This window comes from Sycon ciliatum, unplaced genomic scaffold (genome assembly GCF_964019385.1).
Source record: "Sycon ciliatum unplaced genomic scaffold, ocSycCili1.1 SCAFFOLD_162, whole genome shotgun sequence".
Classification (NCBI taxonomy): Eukaryota; Metazoa; Porifera; class Calcarea; order Leucosolenida; family Sycettidae; genus Sycon; species Sycon ciliatum.
The window spans coordinates 257,960-281,302 of record NW_027044871.1 but is presented as its reverse complement, the minus strand read 5'-3'; the positions used below and the strand labels follow the sequence as shown (position 1 = coordinate 281,302).

Sequence of the window (23,343 nt, the reverse complement as noted above, 5' to 3'; positions counted from 1 at the left end):
GCAGAAAAAGCAAAAGTGAAAGAGCACACCTACATGTAACAAAGATGCTGGACAGAAATTGGGACCTTGAGTCATGCCTCACTCATTGCATGCTGCTATACACCCAATAATACAGCAAAATGTAATGTACTGGTCATACGTGCACATGTATAGCGACCACACAAGCAATAAGTGATACTTCATCCGTGCCATTAAAATTGTCGCTTCGCACATCGCAATGTTTGTGATTTGCTCGTCTTAGTCAGACTGTCAGAATCGCTGTTTTCTGTGTTCGAACATTTGTGCGACCCCTCCTGCGCAATGTCTACTTGTTACTGAAGCCGCGGTGGTCTCAGACTTTGTCGGACCTCTGTTCCGCACCAAACAAATTCATCTCACTCTGCACTATTCCGCCCCAGAGCGCGTGTTGTTGTTCTGGAGTTCGTGCCGTCCCACATCGTTCGCGTGGCCATATATCAAGACTGCAAGCTCGGGTATAAGAATCCTGGTATCTCTTCTGAATTCGAAATGCTGAAGTTGACGATGGCAAGAACAAAGTGTTCTCAAATTCCAAAAATGCGCTACTTGTGGCCCGTATTTGTGGTCCACTTTCACGGCAATAACACACACACAGAAGTCTCTGCTGTGAGCACGGTGGCTCGGCAATAGGCCGTTGGAAAGCGGACCATCTTGCTGCGAAGGTGGCAGGTCTGAAAACGCCAGTAAAATCAGCGAAGCGCTTGCCAAGGAAAGAAGGTGTGGAACTGCTTACCCTATCCCGCTGGAAGGTCGTTACAGTGCACTTGAAAAATGCTAGTTTGCTGTCCTCGCCTGCCACCTGGAGGCATGGATCGCTTGAAAACGAAGTTTCTTGAACTGAATTTGAACGTGCGTCTTTTTCTGCGTATTGCTGAGTGCTGAAGGGCCTGCCTCAAACTCTGATGAAGACGTCGACTTTAGCTGCAAATGCAGCGAAGCGGGAGGCCACAAACTAAAGCTTGGTCCGTCGACAATGCTCTGCCTCATTTTCTACTTGATTTCTTTGCCCTTCGAGTGGACAAAGTATATTTGAAAATCCCTCTGGGAAGCAACAATTTTAATGACACGGAGGAAGTACTACTACAATACTGTTGTGCACCGAAGAACGGAGCGGCGAAGAACGGCAAGGCTAAAATTTCACCAATTTTTAAGAACGGTCTAGGCTGGATCTTTTTGCAGATAAGGACGGATACCGTAATGTACACTATAATGTACACTCAGACGTATAACTCTATAATAAGTGTTAACGAAGGTTTCAAACAGGGGCGTCGCACGTGGTATGACCACTACGACCATGGTCGTACCGCTTTTCGTCCACGATGGTCCACTCAAGTCATCCAAAAAACTTTAAAAAAGCAATAAAAAAAACTCAAGGATCTTCGGACTTGTACAAAACATCGCAACTTTCATTGCAAGGAGCATATTTGGTTCAGACTTGATGCCTAGCAGCTAGCTATTGCCCAAGACTCCAGGCGGCTATCCATTGCGAAAGGGCGGTTGGAGTCAGGAGTAGAGACAACCACTTGATGGATTCCTCGCGGACGCACTCACTGCAAACTAGACGGAAACAGCGCTGGCGTCGATCACTGGGCCCAGAACTAAAATTTTCCAAGATCTACCTTGTTACAATGGTGATCAGAACGGTCAAGAGACACTACAGGCATGTCACTTAGCAGCTACAACAATTATTACAATGATTATTCTTTCCACAACGACACCTACATGTATGTACCTAGTACCTCTGACTCCTGATGAATTATTATATTATTCTACTGCAAGCTGATGCGAAAATGCATTACATGTCATGTACACCTGCGAACGCCGCATTTGTCAACGGAATAGGGAAGTGCTTCATTCTCCGAAGTTGAAAAGTGTTTGGACTGCTGCTCTACGGCGGCAGAACATTCTGCAGCTGTTCACCGACACAACCCGCTTCACCAAACGACATACGATTGTTTCGTTCTCCGAATTTTCTGGTAGCAGCAACAAGAATTGCGTCCCGACGACAGGACGAAAGTCCTGTTGCCACGAAGACAGAGAAGATTCCGCAAGCCCTTTATTCTGCTTACAGTTTTGTAGCTCTCCGGTCCACTGGCGGATCTTTCAATCCCACCAAACAAAAAAAGGATCTATGAATAGTACCCCATTTTTTCGTGCTGGGGAATGTGCCTACTCCGAAACCGGCCCGACACATACTACTGGCGATCTGTGCAAGTCGAACAATAAGCTGGCTAGAAAATCAAAATTTCTGATGTTTCTTAGGCGAGCACAAGCCAATATTTTAGAGTTATATCTTTCAGTGCTGGACAGTAGCGACCTTCACGGGTAAAGGAAGACCAGTCGTGGCCAAGTACGAAAAATGTCCAGGTTGGAAGGCCCACCAAACACCCGCTCAAGAAGATAGAGCTCGGCACAGCAAGAAATGCGCTGTGCCCCAAGACCCAACCTGGACAAGAAGAGTTCGCTGTGGAAGACATTAGTCTTCAGTAGTAGCTGCCTTCCGTTTACGTGGCACAGTTTTCGGCCTGAGAGCTGCGTTTTGTGGCAGCGTTGCCAATATTTAGAGTTTTATCTCTCAGTGCTGGACAGTAGCGAACTTCACGGGTAAAGGAAGACCAGTCATTGGCTGTGACGGGAATGGTCTTATTAGAGACTGCTTCTCCCGTTCCCGTTGGCCTTCCAATCACATAATTACTTACACTCTTTCTGCATGCTCCGAATTATTTATTACTATTCATGCATAGTGGTATTAATGGACAACTATTACTCTACACACTTTATTTCTACACATCCTTATTCTGCCTCCCACACCTACTCTAAACACAGCGGGGAGTCGAATACGACTCCGTGCATTTGATTATGAAAAGATGCAGCTGGTCACGACGAGGGTTTCCCCTCAGTTCTTGGTTAGAGTGTGATTGATTTGTCGAGTGAGCTGTAGCCATTGAAAGACTATGCTCGGCCAATCGTCCAATTATGCTTTTGTTGAATACGAGAAAGACGACTGACGACTTATTATCCAGACAGTCATTATGGCGGGAATAGGTAGGTTGGTGGAACGACATAATTTTATTAGAGACGGGACAAGAGACCAAGACGAACGAAATGACTACATGGTGATTATTGAAGAGTGAAAAAAGAGATCAAGTCTGAACGGCAAGGTAAAGGGCCTGGGTAGCTATGGCAAATATGGGCGCGCAAGTAGCTACCCAGTTTTACTCAAAAAATTTTCTAACGTTTTTGCATTGAATTCTGCATAAATCCATCTGCCTGTATCCACTGTCATCTCAGTTTCTGAAAATATGTCACTAAGGGTGATTTTCGCGTGTGCTGACTCAATTACTTACACTCTTTCTGCATGCTCTGTATGGTGATCCCGAATTACTTATTATTATGTATACAATAAATGAGGAGGCCGAGGGTTTATGACCAATAAACCCTCGGCCTCCTCATTTATTGTATTTAGAATCAGCCAGTAAAAACTCCTACTCAATCTCCAACAACAAAATTAGTGGACAGCTGTTATTTGTGTTGCTATGACAACTCGTGTGCTGGACGAGTATTTGTTGTCATTGGTTCAATTTCTTTTACTCTTCATAGGGTATCAGATCATTTTCCTTATTCGGTCTATTTATAACCAGTATATATAATGAGAGTGTGGGCTGTCTCCATGGTTACCGGTGTTCATTTCATAACTATAGCCACTTCTCCTTGTTAGACCTTATCTGGAAGGCCCATTCTTGCATATTCCAACAGCAGCCAAGGGAGCTAGCTCTCTTGGTTATGCGGACTGCGTCCGATCCTAAAAAGCTGTTTTTATGAACTGTTTTTATGAAATGTTTTTATGAACTGTTTTTATTGGATAGGATATGATTATGTTGAATAAACGAGGTTTGTGTCAATGGGAGATTGCCTTGGAATTTTTACGAGTTGATTCTAATCATGCATAATGGACAACTATTACTCTACACACTTTATTTCTACACATCCTTATTCTTCCTCCTACACCGTACTCTAAACACAGCGGGGAGTAGAATACGACTCCGTGCATTTGATTATGAAAAGATGAAGCTGGCCAAGACGAGGGGTTCCCCTCAGTTCTTGGTTAGTCCAGAAAAAGAGTGGGATTGATTTGTCGAGTGAGCTGGGTTTCTTACATTGGCCAAGTACGTAAATATTGATAATGGCACTAATTTTGACCTGATATCTCTAAATTTCAGGAAAGCATTCGACCACTCTATACTCCTAAAGAAATTTGGTAAGATTGTGACAGCTTCGTCAGTAAAATGGCTGAAGCGCTTCTTAGGGGATCGACAAATTGAAGTGAAGGTACATAGCACTAAATCGAAGAAGCGGAACATCAACTGCGGAGTGCCTCAAGGTTCCCACCTTTCACCACTCCTATTCCTACTCTATATAAATGATCTGCCCAACGCTATGCAACATTGCACACAATATCTATTTGCAGATGATGTCACCCTCCTACTGGCTTACAAACCTGAAGACACCCTCGCCAGTAGAGCGAACATGCAGTCTGATCTCGATGCATGTCAAACATGGGGCAGGCACAATGGAGGTGAATTCTCAGCAAGCAAGACATCTGTGCTGTGCCATAGAGCTATCAATGATACACCTACTGCAGGAATCAAATACCAAATGTACAATGAGCCATTAACGGTGGTTTCTGAACTGCAACATCTTGGCATCACCTTGACCGACAACCTGGATTTCCGCAAACATGTCGCCTCAATTACCTCGAAGTTCAGATATCGAGCGCACCTACTGTCAATAATGTCCCAGCAACTTACGCCTTACAATAACATTTACATTTATTACACTCAACTCGTGGTTCATGACCAATTGGCACGCAAAGTGCGAGAGAGGGGTGATAGCCTTCGGCAATGATCATACTGTACAAAGGGTTCGTAAGACCTGTGATCCAATATAGCTGTACGGTGTGGTCCTTTGGATCTAATAAGAAACCCATGACCATTCTTGATCAATTACAGGCAAGGTTTGCTAGAGCTCTACTGAAAAAGAAAAAAATGCATTTGATTACACTTCTCCCAAATCTGTCTTAAATTCTAAATGCTCCCTAGAGTCACTAGCCTATCGTCGTCAAATCATCAGTCTCACTACCTTTCACAGATATGTTTTCCATCATCGTGATTACCTTGCTGATTTCCATTTCAAGATTACGAATAGTGAGCGACGACCAAATAAAATCATTCTTCCCAAATTTAAATCATTGTCTAAGTCTCTCTTCATGTTCCGAACTGCTATTCTATGGAACTGTTTACCCCCCCCCCCCCCCGGTCTAACATCGGAAGCGTCGCTCTATAAGTTCAAAGCTGCCCTCAGGAAATTTACAGCTGACCATGCTTAAGCAATCAACGGAATTCCGCCACCTTGCAGTTGATTATCCCCATTTCTCTCCTCATCAATCCCTACTTGTCTTTGCACATACATCTACATCTACTGTTCTTTCAATCAAATGAACCCCTCGATAGGCACATTGCCTTTGGGTCATTTCAAAATAATAATAATAATAATTTGGTACGAAAAATGTCCAGGTTGGAAGGCCCACCAAACACCCGCTCAAGAAAATAGAGCTCGGCACAGCAAGAAATGCGCTGTGCCCCAAGACCCAACCTGGACAAGAAGAGTTCACCGTGGAAGACGTTAGTCATCAGTAGTAGCTGCTTTCCGTTTACGTGGCACAGTTTTCGACCTGAGAGCTGCATTTTGTGACAGCGTTGCAAGGAAGTGCTGTTCTACGCACGTGCGAAGGCGATCCGAAGGAGATGGTATCGCAAGGATTTTCTCTACAAAGTGTTGATCTCTGCATGGATGGACTCCATGCCCTGCTCCCCAAGAAGGGACAAGCCCATGTCGAAGTGATCCATACAGGACACTACATGCTCCTCGATAAGGTGCAATTTAGGCGCTATATTGCTCATCTTCCTGGCGACTATTTTGCGACAAGTGGCGAGGAAAGTTCTAATGTGGTCGTCCAACGTGCCCTTTGTGCTGTTGGAAAGGGGGGGGTTCTTGTGGAGAAGATCGCTCTGCATGCTGCGTACTCAGAAAGCAGACGATGGTACCTCACATGCAGGGTTTTAGCTGTTTGTGCAATATTGGCAAGCTCAACTTCAGCTGCAGGTGTTGACGGCAGACGTCAACTATTTGAGCACCTTTGCCTCAAGAGCACGGTGGGTGTGGTTGCCCACAAAGGCACCAGAATGGTAGGCTTGCCTTTTGATGTTGTACTTTTGCAACACCTGCTCCAGAGAAGAAAGGCAGGGACCAGCAGCCTTGCCATTCTTTTCAACTAGCTTTTCAAACTCTGTTGAAACTGTTTGCAGGTCTTTTTCTGACTCTTCTAGAGCCGTTTGCTTTTCCTTCAACTGCACCTGCAATGCACCCGCCAATAGCTATACTGACTGTACAGGCAGACCATGTTGCTGAGCATACAGTATAACATACTGCAGCTGCTGTGCAATGACTTGTTGAGCTTTGGCGAGAGTGTTTTTTTCTTCCACTAGATTTCTAGCCACGACTAGTGACCGGAACGTACTTTGGTCTGTTTCGGCCATTTCTAGGCCTAGACACTTAACTAGGTCTAGGTCTAGAGCGCGTAGCTCTGTACAAAAGGCATCGTAAAGGTATGGAAATATGCCAAGATCCAGATGAAAAACTGGAATACATACTTTCTCCAAAGCAATGGGCAAAATACAATGCCTGATAACATTGTTGTGATGCTTTGCATTGTGTAAGACAGCACCAGAAGATGTGAACGTAGTGAAATCTCTCGAGAGTGTCTCGAGGCTGCGATTGCTGACGGGAGTGCGTTGCTCTTTCTCCACTTGCATGGCCTTCTTTTCGTAGTGGCAAAACAAGCAAGGACGCACTCCACTGGAGCCCGAAAGGCCATAAATTGTCGTAAGGAACTCATAATCCCCAGACAAGACTAGTCTGATACATCTCCCTTCCCAGCATGCTGTGTTTAGCAAAGTCTCGACCTGTAGTCTGTAGCGGCCAAGTGCAGTTTCGAGATTGGCTGCAAGATCCTTGGCAGTAAAGAAGCGTACAGTACTTGCACTGTGTTTTAAGGGGCATTGGGGTTGGGCACATTCAAGATTTGGCAGCAGAATTTGAAACTACCACCACCATGGTCACCCCCCAATTTCACCCAAATTTCATCACTTGGCATGCCATCATGACAGGTCAGTGTCTCTGCAGACTTGTGCAGGTCAAGGAGATGTGTAATGAAGGACACAAGATCTTCAATATACACCATTGGTGCAAGACAAACACTGCCACCTCGTGCAGCAAAGGGAATTAGTTCTGTTTTGAACTTTGGCAAGTCTTGAAGGGACTTGCGAACTGTGCGTTCAGACTCCATGCATACACCAAAAGAAACCAACCATTTCTGCAGTTTCCTGAGCTGGTGCCAGGGAAGGTGCAGGTCTGCTTTAATGGCCAGTGCAGTGCCAGGAGCTGTGCGGCTAGGTCGAAGACCAGCCTCAACCAGAAGGGCATCACTATCCCTCCTTTTGCTCAATTTCTTCAAAGTGGAAGCGAGTTGTGTTGTCGCCCCAGCAACACTGCCACACACAGTTTCTTGCTGTTTTTTTGAGATGTGATGCTCTTCTCTTCAGCGTACTGGGACTGGCATCTGCCTGTCCACCATGGGAATGGGTGTCCTAGTCCAAACCTGGGGCCTCCCACCTGTCTTGACCTCTAAACTGTCCTTGTTGGCTTTACCTCGAACAAGGTGCGCCATCCCTGTGTCACACACATTACCACGTAGCTTGGATGGTGATGCCGTAAGCAAATCGGTAAAGGTAGTACTGGCTGTAATTGTAGGAGGAAGTGGTGTGGATGGTGTGTGTGGATGGTGTGTGTGGATTGTGGGGACATTCTGCAGCATGAGCACGAAGATGCTGTAGCTGTACTTGTTTCATGCATCCTACCCAGGTAGACTCATGAAAGTCGCAACGCAACACCATCTGGCCAAGTATACCAGCGACGATACAGTGTGGAGGAGGTAACTGCTGTGCATGAAGTTCCTTCTTGCAAAGAGGGTAGTTGTTGTGCAATGCCAGCCAGAAGGAAATACATGGTGTGTAATATAAATGGCTGTAACATGGTGACTCCACTGCTTGGTTGGCAATGTGGAGACAAAATGCACATTTAACATCGGCATACGGTTGTGCAAAGCGTTCCGGTGCCAGCTCAGCATCTGCCTTAGTATATGTGTAGCTATTGCAGTAACAGTGTGCAATGTTTCGTGAAGTGTTGGTGTTGTTTGTGCACAAGGCTCAGACAATGCATCTGCTTTGGCAGTAGAGCAGCTGGTACTGCAAGGTTCAGAAGAGGAGGCGTTTGGCAATTGCAAACCACCAATTTTTTTCTCCTTTTTCTTCCCCCTTGACATTGTTGGCTGAGCCTTGTACATAGCTCATAGCCAGTGCGTGAATGTGGAGACCATTCTTGCAGAGGTCCACAACCCCCCGAGCCAGACAAAGGCTAGTTTTCTTCATAAGATCTAGTAATAGTCCTATGACAATTACTGCACATTTGTGGTGGGTCAGTATTGCTTTTGTCAAGCAGTATGTCCAATTGTACTATAGCTTTGACTGCTTCTGGGTAACTGGAGACCCTATAAGTCGTACTATGACTAGTTGAGGACAGTCGCTGGCCACCAAAGCGACAGACAAGCTGAAGGTTCTCCAGATGTTTATCCATAACATACAAACATCAGTAAAAAGAGTACGTACAGAGGGCCACCGCGGGCGGAAAAACGTAGCTCTGGGAGCTTGACATCCACCGAAAGGGGAAGGTGGTGGGTAATGCCACAAGCAAAAACTGACGCCAGCGCCAGGAAAACTACACCAACAGCACAAATCGTGGGCACCTTTTCAGCAACAGCAAAAGGGCTACGGCGTAGGAAACGAAAGATTCGAACACAGCAACAAAGGAGCACTTCTGCTTCATCCTCGAAAGAAACATTTTGTCGTCTCGGTTGGAGAACGAGCTGCCTCTTCTACGTTACTCTCGCCACGCCACACATCAAACGAACTAGTCAAGTGTTTTTTCTCTAGAGCTAGAGAGACAGATGTCTTTTTTGGTAGGGTTAGTGTTGTACATGTGGCTGCACGTGTTGTCTCTTTGTCGTATCTGCTGCTGTATTTGTGTCTCTGTGCTGCTGACCCGTACATGCTGCTGCGCTGCTTCGTTGCTGACTCGTGCACCTTTTTGTGCTGAGTACACCACATTTCGTGCTGACGAGGGCACCTATAAAAAAAATTCTGATATCATGTTTCCTGTTGCCATGTCAGTCGTCAGTGATTCATTGTCAGTGTTAGTTGTCAGTTGTCAGTTCTCCCGTCGGCTCCTGAGGTGTAGTAATGAAACGTTCTCTCTCTAGCTCTAGAGAAAAACCACTTGACTAGTCCGTTTGATGTGTGGCGTGGCGAGGGTAACGTAGAAGAGGCAGCTCGTTCTCCCTTCCGAGACGACATTTTGGTTCTCCAAGGAGCTCTCGTGATGGCGAAATATTTTCCAGCGCGGTGGAGAAATCGGCTTTCCAAGGGACTTTTGAGTATGAAAATCGATGCAGAAAGCTGCAAACTGAGAACCAAAGTTTGAACTTGAGAACGGGAAATCCCCGAAAATCATTCAACGGTCGAGTTCTCGCTCCCGGATCGAAGTGGCAGGATTCTGCATGCATGTTACAGCCGTGCCCCTGTGACGCCCCTGGTGTGGATGATACATTTCTGTAGTTTTAAGGTACTACAAGTGGTAGGATCAAAACACGTGAACTGGCAGGCGTGCATAATTATGCTTCACCATGAAATCATGTTTTGGTGCATGAAGACTTTCGTACATTTCGCACAATAACATTTATGACTGTACCATCGAATAAGAACGAAACGACTGTGGTCGTGAAAAATAAAAACAGGCCAGGCTAAAGCCTGGACCCCCCCCCCCCGTTCTTCGGCCTCGCTTCCTTCTCTAAGCATATGGTGTTTTATGCGCTGGAAATTGAGCGTCTCTGTAAATTTGTATACCTGTTGAGGGTTTGGCCTAGAGGGAGCTATATGAGCCGTGCCAAGCTAAAATATGGCTTAGCGTTTTGCCAACAAATCGAGAAAATCACCAAAACGTCACAGTCGGGGAAATCCTGATAATTCGAACCTCAAAATGCCAGGAAAAAACTTCTAATTATCCGGACATTTTAATTATCCAAACATGAACTCACAACACAATATGTATGTGAAAATGCTCTCATAGTCACGCAGAGTTGCGCTATGGACCTTAGACACAAATTTTACGGACACTGAACTGACGGGCACAGCCTGCTCGTGCAAACTTAACTGGCCAGTACAGTGTACAGTGAACTTCGAATTACACTTTGCTAACTTCGAATTATCAGCGCAAATCCCACACATTTTCTATGTAAGTGGAATCTGTGGGACTTCTAATTAACCGGACATGTCCAGTTCGAGGTTTGAATTATCAGAAAATTTTATGTGGGAATCGTATTGATAGAAATCGGTCCTGGAAAAACTTCTATCATTAGACGGTATGTTCGATTTAAGCCATATTCGAATTATCAGAATTCCACTTGTAGTTTAAAAGTAAAAAAAAAGGAAATAATCGTATCCGTTCCCGAAGGGAACTCACGACGGCCGCTAACACCCGATAAACCCTAGCGGCAGATGCGGCGCCTAACGGTGGGGGAGAGTGGGTAAGTCTCACAACCACTGGCACAAGTGCAGAAAACGACCCCATTAGCTGCATCCATGTACCCCTTCTGCCTGGCCACAAGTTTGAAAGTGGAGAAGAAGAAAGAGGCCTTTTTATTTTTGAGCAACACTTCTTCAGTGTTCCCTCTTTCATCGTTGTGGGGATTTCTCTGCGCTGCCAGAGATCGGAATGGAGCGTTCTGGAGAATGTGGAGATGAGCAAGATGACACTCTGTCTCCGTGTGCGCCCAACCCTACTTGACGAGGCAGACTCGCTCATTCATAGTGGCCGTGTTTCTCATCGTGGCCACGACTAGAGCGGCTAGTATAGCTATGAGGAGACGTCTACAAGCCGTCCGACTATCATTCTGACAAGCTGCCTAGTGAGTTGGCTCTTGCTGCGATGTTTCACTTTGTTTCGGCTACCTTCAAATTTTCATGACGTGGCGTACGGTTTTCCAAAATTTCCTCATTTCAAGGCCAATAGTGCCACACGACGAAGCGATGCATTGACTCTACCTGCTAGCATATCGTCTCGTGGTGCCTTCCACTACTACCTACACCAGGGAAGGAGAATTACATGGACTAGGACGGACAAAGAATCAGTGCCGCTTTTTAGCTATGTGCAGTCTGCTGGACCTACGTGCAACGTACCAATGGAGCTTGATCTCTGGCACAACACTACGAGCTACAGGAACGGATTAATTCGTGGTGGCATAGGTGATTGGAGAGAGTAATATGGTAATATGCGACGCTTCCCAGCCCAGCGAAATAGTCACAGACTCACAACATCATTGAAGGGCATAAACATTCGTGTTGCGTGATGAAATGACATGAGATACATAGATCAAGTATTTCTTCTTTCTTGGATCTTCTAACTAGAACACAAGTACTCGTCTTGTATTGCTTCCACACCTGCTAAGCTTTGTCTCCACTTGGTGCCCCAGGCTTTTTGGAGCTTGGGCAGGCCTTCATAATTATTATCCTTAGAGTTTCATTGATACCAGGCATGCTGTGACATGTGTGCAATGTATGCTTATTTATGGCACATATACATTTCAGATGGGCACCAAAATGTCCTTGGTGGAAGTTGGATAGGTAGACATCACTTTGGCATGAAAAAGAAATTTCCAAATATTTTGCCTAAGCTACGTTTTTGCTTGGCTCGGCTCATATAAGTGGTGCTATTCAGGCACAATATTCCCCAGTGTACTCAAGCTCAACTTCGATGACACTGCTGTTGGGGAGGGGATTCAGCAATGAGAGTGAGACGGATCACAGGGCCGACTCAGAGTCTGATGAAGATAATGTGGCTAGCGACACTGACGTGTCATGTGAAGAAGTTGATGGATGACGGTTCATATGGTTATCTTTGTAGGAAAACTGCACAGGTCACATCACTTATCCAATGGTTGTATTATAAACGCATCTGTACATCTATTTTCATGTACATGTATTGTTACATTTGCCAGTTCACATGTTTTGACTTACCGTGAAATTACAGAAATGTATCATTCAAACCTATAATGATGTACCGTTATGCTTCTGAGTGCATATTTTTGTTTCCGTTCTTATCTGCAAAAAATCCAGCCTAGACCGTTCTAAAAAATTGGTGAAATTCTAGCCTGGCCGTTCTCCAGCGGGCCGTTCTTCGGCACCCTACAGTACTGTAGCATCTACTGTAAATATACAAATTTTCGGCAGCTCTATAATTTCGGCTATATTCGGCACCGACCCCAAACGCCTAAATTAAAACGCCGATGAAATTTTTCACAGCATCTGTCGCACTATACCATGCCCTCTACCCCTCGCCGAAAATAAATCGCCGCCGAAATGTCAAAAATCGTGAAGTGCCGAAATTTTGCAGCGCCGAAATTTTATATATTTACAGTATAAGAAGTTGCTGTCCAGTACCTCGCCACTTACCCAGAGTAAGTTGAAGTTGCGAACATACACTGGAGAACCTGTACGGCCTCGCGGAACGTTTGAGGCGCTCGTGGAGTACAACCACCAGTCGGCAGAATTGCCGATTCATGTTTCTATTACATGATTTGCATCAGGAGATCCCCTCGAGGGCCATCGCCTCTGGGAGATCCTTTAATAAAGATTATTATGTAGTAGTGGACACATCGGGTCCTACGCTATGTGGCAGAGATCTGCTGGCCCATATTGCTCTTGTCTGGCATTGTTTGTTCCAGGTCGAGACCGAGGAGCCCCCCCCCCCCTCCCCAGTGTAACTGCGTCCTCTAGCTCGCCGGCCACAGGACCAGCCGGTAAGCGCCTAGAGCAGCTGAAGGAGAAATTCTTCGACGTTTTCAGTGACGACTTTGGCAAGCTGAAGGACGCCAGGGCTCGCCTACAGCTCAAAGATGGTGCATGTCCACGGTTCCTCAAGGCTCGCCCGCTGCCCTACGCCATGCGGCCTAAGTTGGAAGCCAAACTGGACTGGTTAGAGAACCTTGGTATTGCTAGCAAGGTCCAGTGGAGCGAGTGGGCAACCCAAATTGTGCCAGTTATCAAGCCCAAAGGCTCAGTGCGCTCTGTGGCGATTTCAAGGCCACATTGAACCCGCAACTGAAGGTGGATCAACACCCTCTTCCACGTGTAGAAGAGGTGTTCGCCACTCTGGCTGGAGGACAACGCTTCACCAAGATCGATCTGAAACAAGCGTACCTCCAGATGGAAATGGAGGAGGAATTGAAGCCACTTCTCACACTGGCAACGCACAAGGGCTTGTATCAGCTCAACCGTCTTGGGTTTGGTGTGGCTTCCGCACCAGCGCTGTGGCAGCAGGCCATCGACCGCACCCTGCATGGCGTTCCACATCAGGCCTGCCTGCTAGATGACATCATCGTCACTGGTCGCGACGGCGATGAACATTTGGACAACGTGGAGAGCATCTTGGGTCGTCTCTCCGACTATGGCCTGAGAGTCAATCCAGCGAAGTGCACGTTCTTCACAGATGCAGTAGAGTACTGTGTTCATATTGTCAGTCGCCATGGTTTGTGCAAGACTTATGACAAGATCAAGGCGATCAATGAGGCCCCAGCACCACAGATCGTGTCCCAGCTGCGCAGCTTTCTGGGTATGGTATGCTACTACAGTCAGACCTCGCTTAACTGCACACATCTGTTTTCCACAAAAATGTCCGGATAGGCGAGGGAACCAGATAACTGAACACACATACTGTATATGCATGTGGCATGTCAAAAGCAGTGACATTGTACATACATGTAGATGGGTCCTATGCAGTACAACTAGCGTGCACAGTATGTAAAACAAGCAAGAAAAATGACAAGTGCATGCAACTGAGTGCTGTCCGCATGCACCCAGCAGGTCAAGGACTTTACTCCCTGATTCTAGCTTCTGCAAGCCACATGCAACCGGATAAGACGAAGCTTTTTGTACACATTTTAACCAGTTTGTACTTGGTCCGACTTATTAAAATGTGCGTTTCGCTTCGAACGTCAGCCAAACAAATTCAAATAAACTCAGGACGAACAAACTTTCCAGCTACCTAACACTATCCTTCAGTTGTCGATTTGTGATGTTGAAGAAGAAATGGTTCCAACCTCAAAGTAGGCAGCGCCTCAGGATCCTAGTCGACTGGAGCATTTTGCGTGCGAATTTTGTCGTCAGAGGACTCCTGTTGCTTCTCGCGCAACACAGAGAAGGCCTGGTGCTGAAATCAACACCCCACTGCGATAGGGAATTGTCACGGAGTACCAGAAACCCCTGGGCGATCGTTCTCGAGTGCTTCCTGGCGGATTGAAATCGCTGCAGTCGCTGTTTCTTTGGAAGAATCAAGTTCAGCAAACGCGTCATTCAGAAACTCGTGCAGAAAGCACCTGCATCGCTCCATCCAGTTTGTGCTGATCTCTCTCGCATTCGTTCACGATGTGGCGGCCGACGAATCAAGATCACAGAAGAGATCGTCGAGAAGTTGATCGATATAAACAACCGCCCTTGAAGTTGAGGTCGACTTTCAGGAGACAACCTGGCTAGAAAACTGAAGACTGTGAAGCGCAGAAAGGGTGAATACGGTGCGTGAATGGTGCGGAGACCTCGCCGACTCCTCGGAGCCGCGATCGCGATGCGTCACAAGATCGCCAGTCTCCGGGGCCAGTGGATTCGTGAAACAGGCAGGGAACAGCACGCATGGTCTGATGCAGCTGACTGTGTGACAGTCATGCCCACACAGATCAGACTCAGTAGTTCTACGCGCGCGGCACACGGTGATGAGAAGTGATTTTTTTATGCGTGGTGGTTTACTTGTTCGCCTCATTTGAAAGTGTCGTGGGAGCGTCAGGCGAAAACATCTACAGCCACCATTCTGGCAGTCGTACTGCACGAGGAGGAGGCGAAGTCGATCGTCTAAATCATGCCTATGGAGTGAAAAAATCAAGGAAGCGCAGTGTAGCTTGGAGGAGATGAAAAAAATGTCGACGTTTTGCAGGTTGACGCACTTGAAGAAGCGCCCTGAGACACCAGCAGAGATGAAAACTAGAAGGCCAGGCCAAGAAACGACACAGTAGTTATCTATCTATCGTCTCTTGGTCGATGTTTTAGTACAGGTGCTCCTTTGGACATAGGCTTGAGTGTTTAAGCGAAGCGCACATTTTAATAAGTCGGACCAAGTACACAAAATCATGCACCGGTATGCGGATCGCGAGGTCCGGCTATGTTGTATGCGTAACATATGCTGCACATCGGTACCCAGCGATTTTTTTTTACAATGATCACAGCTCACAGGCAAAGACAAAAAATTGCATAGTGGGAGCATAGTGATGGTGAGGCTTTTTGCCCTCAGCCGACCTGAGGTCTCGACGTCATGGGGACATTCTTCCGGATGGCGAGGGATCCGGATAAACGAGGACCGGATAAGCGAGGTCTGACTGTACCAGTGCTTCTTTAAGGACTGCTCCCGGACTCTGTAGCCTCTCAACCACCTGCTCCGAAAGGGTCAGTCCTGGCATTGGACAGCTGACTGTGCAGCAGCATTCAAGACCATCAAGGCAGCTATCGCCTCGGATCAGGTACTCATGCATTTTGATCCCGACCTGCCGGTACTGTTGGCAACTGACGCATCACCCTACGGCCTGGGAGTGGTGCTCTCGCATGTTCTGCTTGACGGTACGGAACGGCCGATTGCCTTCGCGTCACGTTCGCTGATTGAGACCGAGAAGCGATATGCCCAAATAGATAAGGAGGCCTTATCATTCTATCGTCTGGGGAGTCCGTAAGTTTCACACGTATCTGTTCGGACGATCGTTTGTGCTGCTGACAGACCACGAGCCTCTGACAGTCATTTTCAGTCCGAGCAAAGGATTGCCAGCTCTGACGACAGCGCGTCTACAGCGGTATGCCATATTCCTGGCCAGTATGAGTTACGAAATCAAGTATCGCAAGTCAGGTGATCATAGAAATGCTGACGGCTTATCACGACTTCCCTTGCCGCACACGCAGGAGGAGAACCTGGACTGGGCAGAAGTATTCAACATGGCCCAGATTGATCCGCTTCCAGTGACAGCCGTGGAAGTCACTCGCCACACGGCTCATGATCCAGTCTTGGCCAAGGTCCTAGCTGGTGTTCGTGACGGGTGGTCACACTCCCCAACTGACGGTGACATGCAGCCATTTGCGAGGCGCAAGAATGAGCTGGGACTGCACCAAATATGTCTTATGTGGGGAATCCAGGTTGTCCCCACCCTTACTACGCAAGCGAGTACTCGAGGAACTGCACACAGGCCATCCAGGCATGGTTCGTATGAAGTCGTTGGCCCGCAGCTTGGTTTGGTGGGCAGGCATGGACGCTGACATCGAGACAACTGGCAAGGTCTGTGCTGGCTGCCAGGCACACCACGCAGCATCACCAAAGTCACCACTCCATCCGTGGGAGTGGCCGTCCAAGCCATGGCACTGCCTCCACATTGATTTTGCAGGACCGTTCCAAGGGCACATGTGACTGATCGTGGTGGATGACCACAGCAAGTGGCCGGAAGTTCTGGCAATGAACAGCACCACTGCTCCAGTCACTGTTCACCGTCTCAGGGAAGTGTTCGCCCAGCATGTTTTGCCTGACCAGATCGTCAGTGATAATTCAAATCCGATGAGTTCCGTCGTTTCACTGAGGCCAACGGCAGTACGCACACCTTCTCAGGACCGTACCACCCAGCGACTAATGGGTTGCCCGGACGATTGGTGCGTACGATGAAGCAGCCACTCAAGTCCCATTCGGACACAGCACCGCTCGAGTTCTTGCCTCGCTACCTGCTGTCGCATCGCACCGCACCACATGCAACAACGAATGCGATACCAGCATCTTTGCTAATGCATCGTGAGCTACGCACCCAAAGTTGTCTTTGGTCCAGCCCAGTGTTCAGGCATCTGTGGCCAAGAACCAAGCAGCTAAGAGTAGTGCGAGGTCAGCAAACCGTGAGCGCACGTTTGCGGTGGATGACACAGTCATGGTGCGTGACTACCTCACCAATACACCACACCCGTGGATTCAGGGCACAGTGCAAGCAGTACACGGCTCCCGCCACTATACTGTGGAAGTAGGCCCAGACCAGCAATGGAGGCGCCATGTGGAACAGCTCCGGTCAGTCGTTTCCGCTCCGCAGTCATTCGTACCAATGAGCGCAGCGCCTTTGCCGTCCGTCGCTGCACCAGCAGAGCCTGATCACAGTTTGTGTTTTCCCGCTGCTCATTCGCCGACTTGTGTTCCGCCACCACCCAGTGTTGAAGCCGCTGCTATTCCAACACCTCCACCTGTGCAAGCAACAGTACCAGCAACTACTGCAGCGCAGCAGACCCAGCCGCCACCGGCACAGGCTCCAACTGAGCCCCGTCGTAACCCGGCAAGAACTCGAGTTCTGCCAGCTCGCCTGAGAGATTAAAACATTCTCCTCAATGCTCTGATAATCTGTTGCTCGCGTGGTTACTGAATTACTGTGCTCTCGGCTTATCCATTGACGTTCTTTTGTGTATTAAATGTACATACGCGTTTGCGACCCTACTATACATGTAGGGGAGAAATGTAGCGTATGTGCTGATGATACACTCATGGACATTTCTTACATCATCATTATCGTATTGATAATTGATGTCACACCATGCGCAGATCATTTTAGTATGTCTGCTCTTTTGTATTGACACACGTGTCTCCTTGTTCTTGTTCTGTTGACATAATTTACTTGCAATTGTAGTTGGTCTTCTTCTAGTCTCCATGTAATCGATCATAAAATAAACCGAACACCGTCTCTAGCTGAGACACTACAGACGTGTAGCTAGCGAAGGTGAAGAAACGCTACATATATTACACTCATACTCAATATATGCTTTTAAGTGGTCAGTTGCCATACATAGAACAGTCACATGGCATATGAATAGTGAAATTATGCCATCGCATTCACGTAGTACCGGCTCTGATACTTCCCTTGTGCCTGGGACACACAAGCACACAAAAGTGAACGCATTGTCAATTGCGCACTTACACTGGTAAGGACAATGAAGGGGTGTACTGCACCTGGGTCACTAGGCTCAAATGGGTTTGAGCTAGCTGCAGTGATACCTTCACCTGCATGTCGCCTATCCTCCTTGTCATGGTTGAAGGTGATATCATCCAGCGATGATTTCGTTCTAGAAACCGGCAGGTAACAGTGCTCCACATTGCTGGTAGTGCAGAGGGATTGAGAACACGAATCCAGAATGGACTGGCTTGCAGTGGAGGAAGTGGATTGGGTAGAATCCTCCAGTTGGCTTGCATTCGTCAAGGTTGACTCCTCCTTTGCATCATGCTTTTTTCTCACCACAACTGTGCAATCTTCCTCATTGATCAGTGTTTGGAAGAGGTGTGTGATCTGCTCAGCCGTGCCAAGCACTTTGTAGTTGTCTGGAATGCAGTGCTGCATTAGCTCCTGGACAGGGTGCAAAAGAGTAAACAAAGATCCCAGAAATACATACTGTATAGTAGGACATTCTCGGACGGAATTTATTTTCGTACGATTTCGTACACGGCCTCTTTTGTACTAAAATTAATTCCGCACTAAAATTTTTGATCATGTGATATTATGTACACAATACATGGTGTACATCATGAACTGGCTCCTGTTCAGGACGTGTGCGTACGCATAGTGGCGCGGTGCAGTTCATAGCACAGCTAGCCATAACGTATATAACACGCATGCAATGCGCCTTGGCACTCGCCTACTGCATGCGAACACGTGCATTTATCACGCAGCACGTCTACGAAAATATAATCCGTACGAAAGGTCGAAATTCGGCTTTGTCCGAAAATATTCCCGCCCGAATATATCCTGCTACAGTATGTATAGGATATTGACCAAGACGAGGTCTAGAGGGGAAATATAGGCCGAGTAAAAGACCGAGGTCCGCCGAGGTCTTTTACGAGGCCTATATTTCCCCTATAGACCGAAGTCGAGGTCAATATCCTATTTATCACGTGGGCACGTTTGGCAGCACTGCCTGAGCTGACGCTTGCAAGCGCCCTACTCCTAGTGGTGGCATACAGTTGCTGTACATGATGCCAATCTGGACTGGTGAGTGGGACAAAATGCGCACGGAAATGCTGGAGGTTGCAGTGAGCTGCACTGCTGGCAGCACTGCCTGAGCTGACATATGCAAGCGCTCTACTCGCAGTAGTTGCATACCATTGCGGTACATGATGCGGATCTGGACTGGTGAGTGGGACAAAATGCACACGGAAATGCTGGCCAGTGCACTGAGCTGCACTACTGGCAGGCGGGTCGTGCTGTTCCAGTACGCCATGAAGCGCAGTTGCCACAAGTTGATATTGATAACCTGGCTTTGGAGATTTTTATTTTCCATTGCTATCAGGTTCGGCCTCATTTCCTCTGTGCTGCGCTGATGAGTCAACAAAGGACGAAACAGTTGTCCGCAGATTGAGTATTAATAACGTCCAGTTTCTTGCTGGCAAGAACTGGCGATTGGCCGCAGCGATCGTGGCCAAATACGTCGACAGCCACTCGTGAAACGTGGTGAGGGACAGTGGAACACAGACCATTCATGAACACTGTCCAGGTCTCAACTCCAGTGCTACCGTCATGCAGCCTTCGAAGCACAGTTCTGGGTTCGGATTCAAATAAATGCTAGTGCGCCAGAAGAGCAACATGAGGGGCTACGGAGTTGGAACGTCGCCGAAGCTGCACTAGAACTGACTGCAACTGACTCAGTATCGGGCAGCAAGAAATCGAAGTCCACGAACTCACCTCTCTGGACACGATCGAGAAGGGCATAGGACAGTCAGGTTCACCTGCTGTTGCCTGTGTTGGTGCTGCATGTGCGTATGGCGGTCGTCACTGCACCAGGCTCCCAGTAGGGTCCGGCCTACTGGCGGCGAGCGGCGATACGGATCCAAATAGAGCGACGAGAAGCTGGGTGGCGTTGGTGACGCCAGTGGACAACTAATGTTGTTACTTCCAACAGAAAATCAAAGTCCATTAACTCGCCTCTCTGGATACGAATTAGGATCGTCAGGCTCGTTCCTGCTGTTGCAGTGATGGTGCTGCGTGGCGGCCGTCGCTGCTTTCGTAGTATTACTACAGTCCATTTCAAAACTATAGCTGGACGCGTGAATTCATACGTACGAGCCGTACGTACTTTAGCTCACGACAGCCGTGAGTTTTGGATGAGTGTTTTCTGGTTTTCAGATGTGTTTTTCAGGTTTTTCTTCGTCGCCGCGGGAAATACAAAAGATGCAAAACACTCAAAGTCGGAAATGAAAAGGTGTGCATGTGAGGAAAGTCTCAAAAGAAATGAAAGTCTCAAATGAATCTTCTTCTTGTTTGCATTTTCTGAGTGCCTGACTGTAATGGCTTCCAAAGCCCGTAAGAATCTCAGTGATGCCGAGAAAGATATGATAGTCGTGTTCATTGTTTCTTCGAACAAGAGCTGGATTTTGATTGACGCTTGAGTGTCCGAAATCCTCGTCGTCGAACTCACCTTGCAAACGGCGTGAGTAAAACCACTGTCACTCGTTGTGTCAGGCGAAGGGAACAGGGAGGCTCAAATCAAATCAAAAAGAGAAAATATAACTATCATCTTTACTGCATTTCACCCAACAAGATCCAAAACATGCAGAAAAGAAGAGTAAAAAAAGGCAGGAGAAAATATAATTATCATCTTTACTGTATTTCACCCAACAAGATCCAAAATATGCAGAAAAGAAGAGTAAAAGAAGGCAGGAGGCGTGATGGGATTCGAATGCCCCACACCGTGCACACTTATACTGGAAATCACGGATCGAAACCGCGAGGCTACCAGGACCCGTACAAAAATGCACCCGCGATGGTCTGGGCGCAGCACTGTTTCAGCAGGAGCAAAAATCCGAAACAAACTGGTCAAACCCTTAAAACAAACTGGTCAAACCCTTCAAAACAGAAATCACATGTAAAACCAGAAAAACTGATCTCAAAATAAACTTCAATTGTAGCGAAAACAAAGTACCGTACTGGCAATATATGTAGCCGCGTAACGCGTAACGCAGGGGGGTGTGGCGTAACGCGCGACCAGGCTAATGCGACAAATTTTCGTTGCGTTCGTAACGCGCGTCCGGCGGGGTGCGGCGATCTTTTCATTGCGGTTTGCAAAAAATGATGCGGCAATAGCAAAGAAATGATGCGGCAATAGCAAAAAGTGATGCGGCAATAGCAAAAAAGGACTGCAGCAATATAGAAACCTGTGTAACGGCTGATGTGCGACTTTGCATGTAACGCCCTGCGTGCCGTAAACATGTGCCAATGTAGCGCTTCATGGCCTCACTGCGACCATATATATTGCCAGTACGGTATATAGCCAGAATTGTGAAGCGATGCATAGACGGAATCTGGAGAAAAACTAAAAATATTTAAATAAATCCCATCGAATTTTGCAAAACACCACGCGTCTATAGTTTTGAAATGGACTGTAGTAGGCGGGCGGCGGAGCCAGGTAGAGCGAGGAGATCCGGAGAGGCTGGACGCCGGTTGGTGACGACGACATTGTTTCAAGGCACAAACAAGGGTCGCTGGGATCGGAATTTGAAGCGTGGAGGTACTTCAGGAAACCTGATGATGGCGCAAGCTAAACGTCCACAGTCGACGTACCACTGTAGACGACAACATTGTTTCAGGCTCCAACAGGCGTCATTTAAGTCTGAATTTGAAGCGTAGAGACACGAGAATGGAAGCTTGAAAGTCTAAACGAAAGGAAATTGTTTGGGTACACAGCAAGTTGCACGCTCGAAAGTCTAAACAGCAATGACATGCAAGATACATTGTACAGGATTTTGAACGGCGTGTGCCCACGTGACTCGCGCATGTATGTATGTATATTTTTATTTGAATTCGCAAGTACACACGGGCTACAAGCCCAATTACATGGAAGCGAATGCCATAATGAGGCCAATTAAGAAAAAAAAGGTGGAGGAAGGAGGAGGATGGTAGCAAAGCAACAGGGAGGACAATTCAGGAGCAAAATCAACAATTGCCCAAATGTGAGAGCACCGCATGCGTGCAGGTTGGGCCAGCTCGCTGGGCTGGCTGCTAACTCGCGTTAGCATGCTTATGCTCATGGTGCGTGCACGCACACGCACGCACACACACACACAAACTTATACAACGCCAAGAAAACACCAAGAAAAGAGTAGAGACACAATACACACACAACTCCAACAGCCATGCAAACGTCCACCCATTTACACGTAAAGTAAAGAGGGATAACAAAATAATAATTATTTAATAATTATACGAAACGAATGCATACGTGGACGGGTGCACGCACGTTTATATACATGTAGTAGTGTAAGAGAGTAACATAGTGCAGTAGTCAGCATAATACTAGCACATGCTGAGAGTGCAATAGCAAGCTTCACCATTGGTCATGGCCATGCAAATGTTCAGCAGCATTCAGTTCCGCAAGTTTCTGAAGATCAGCACACCTGCAACAAATAGATAGCACAAGGATACGCTTATTACCGTAATGATGCATGGAAGAACACAACTACCAAGTTCTCAACGAATGTGATGCTCAATGAAAATCCATCCACTCAAAGACCTGTGAACAGGTGATGGTAGGGACAATAATCTATTAGTAATACGAGGAATAAGATCGTTTCTGCACGCTCAAGACGCACAGACACATCAACATAAGAGTAGTGTGCTCCACAGTGTTTCACTTCACTGCAACTAAATTGAAATGAGATGATTTAAACAATCTGTACAGCGTTACCGTCAGTCAAACAGTATTCCCCAAGATGAAAATGCAATGATTTGTTGTCACGAGGCAATTTCACTGACACAATGTCATGTTTGTGACATCAAAAACGGTTACTTCATGGAATACGAGTATTATCTTGAGAAGATTTTCTTGTCATCGGCATACAAGCAATCCTCCTACTACTACTAATACACTGGCACTGCGTTTGTTGATCCCATTGAATTTGACATCATACTAGAGGAAAAGTGTCGTGGAGTTCACATAATTATCACAGGACAAAAATACATTTCTCATGAAATTAAATTGATGATAGCTAGACAATTGATGCAAAGTC

General features: G+C 47.0%; 1 protein-coding gene across 3 annotated transcripts in view; it reads right to left on the bottom strand.

The window, feature by feature from the left end:
• The window catches only part of LOC135830684 (uncharacterized), a 227,691-nt gene that overhangs the window by 110,797 nt on the left and 93,551 nt on the right, over positions 1–23,343 (bottom strand). For all 3 annotated transcript variants that reach the window (XR_010556090.1, XM_065342909.1, XM_065342910.1), the window contains exon 14: positions 18,269–18,691. Coding sequence is in view for 2 of the 3 variants with exons in the window: in XM_065342909.1 (XP_065198981.1) it covers positions 18,269–18,691 (423 nt within the window). In the remaining variant the exon portion in view is untranslated. The remainder of the gene's footprint in view (positions 1–18,268; positions 18,692–23,343) is intronic.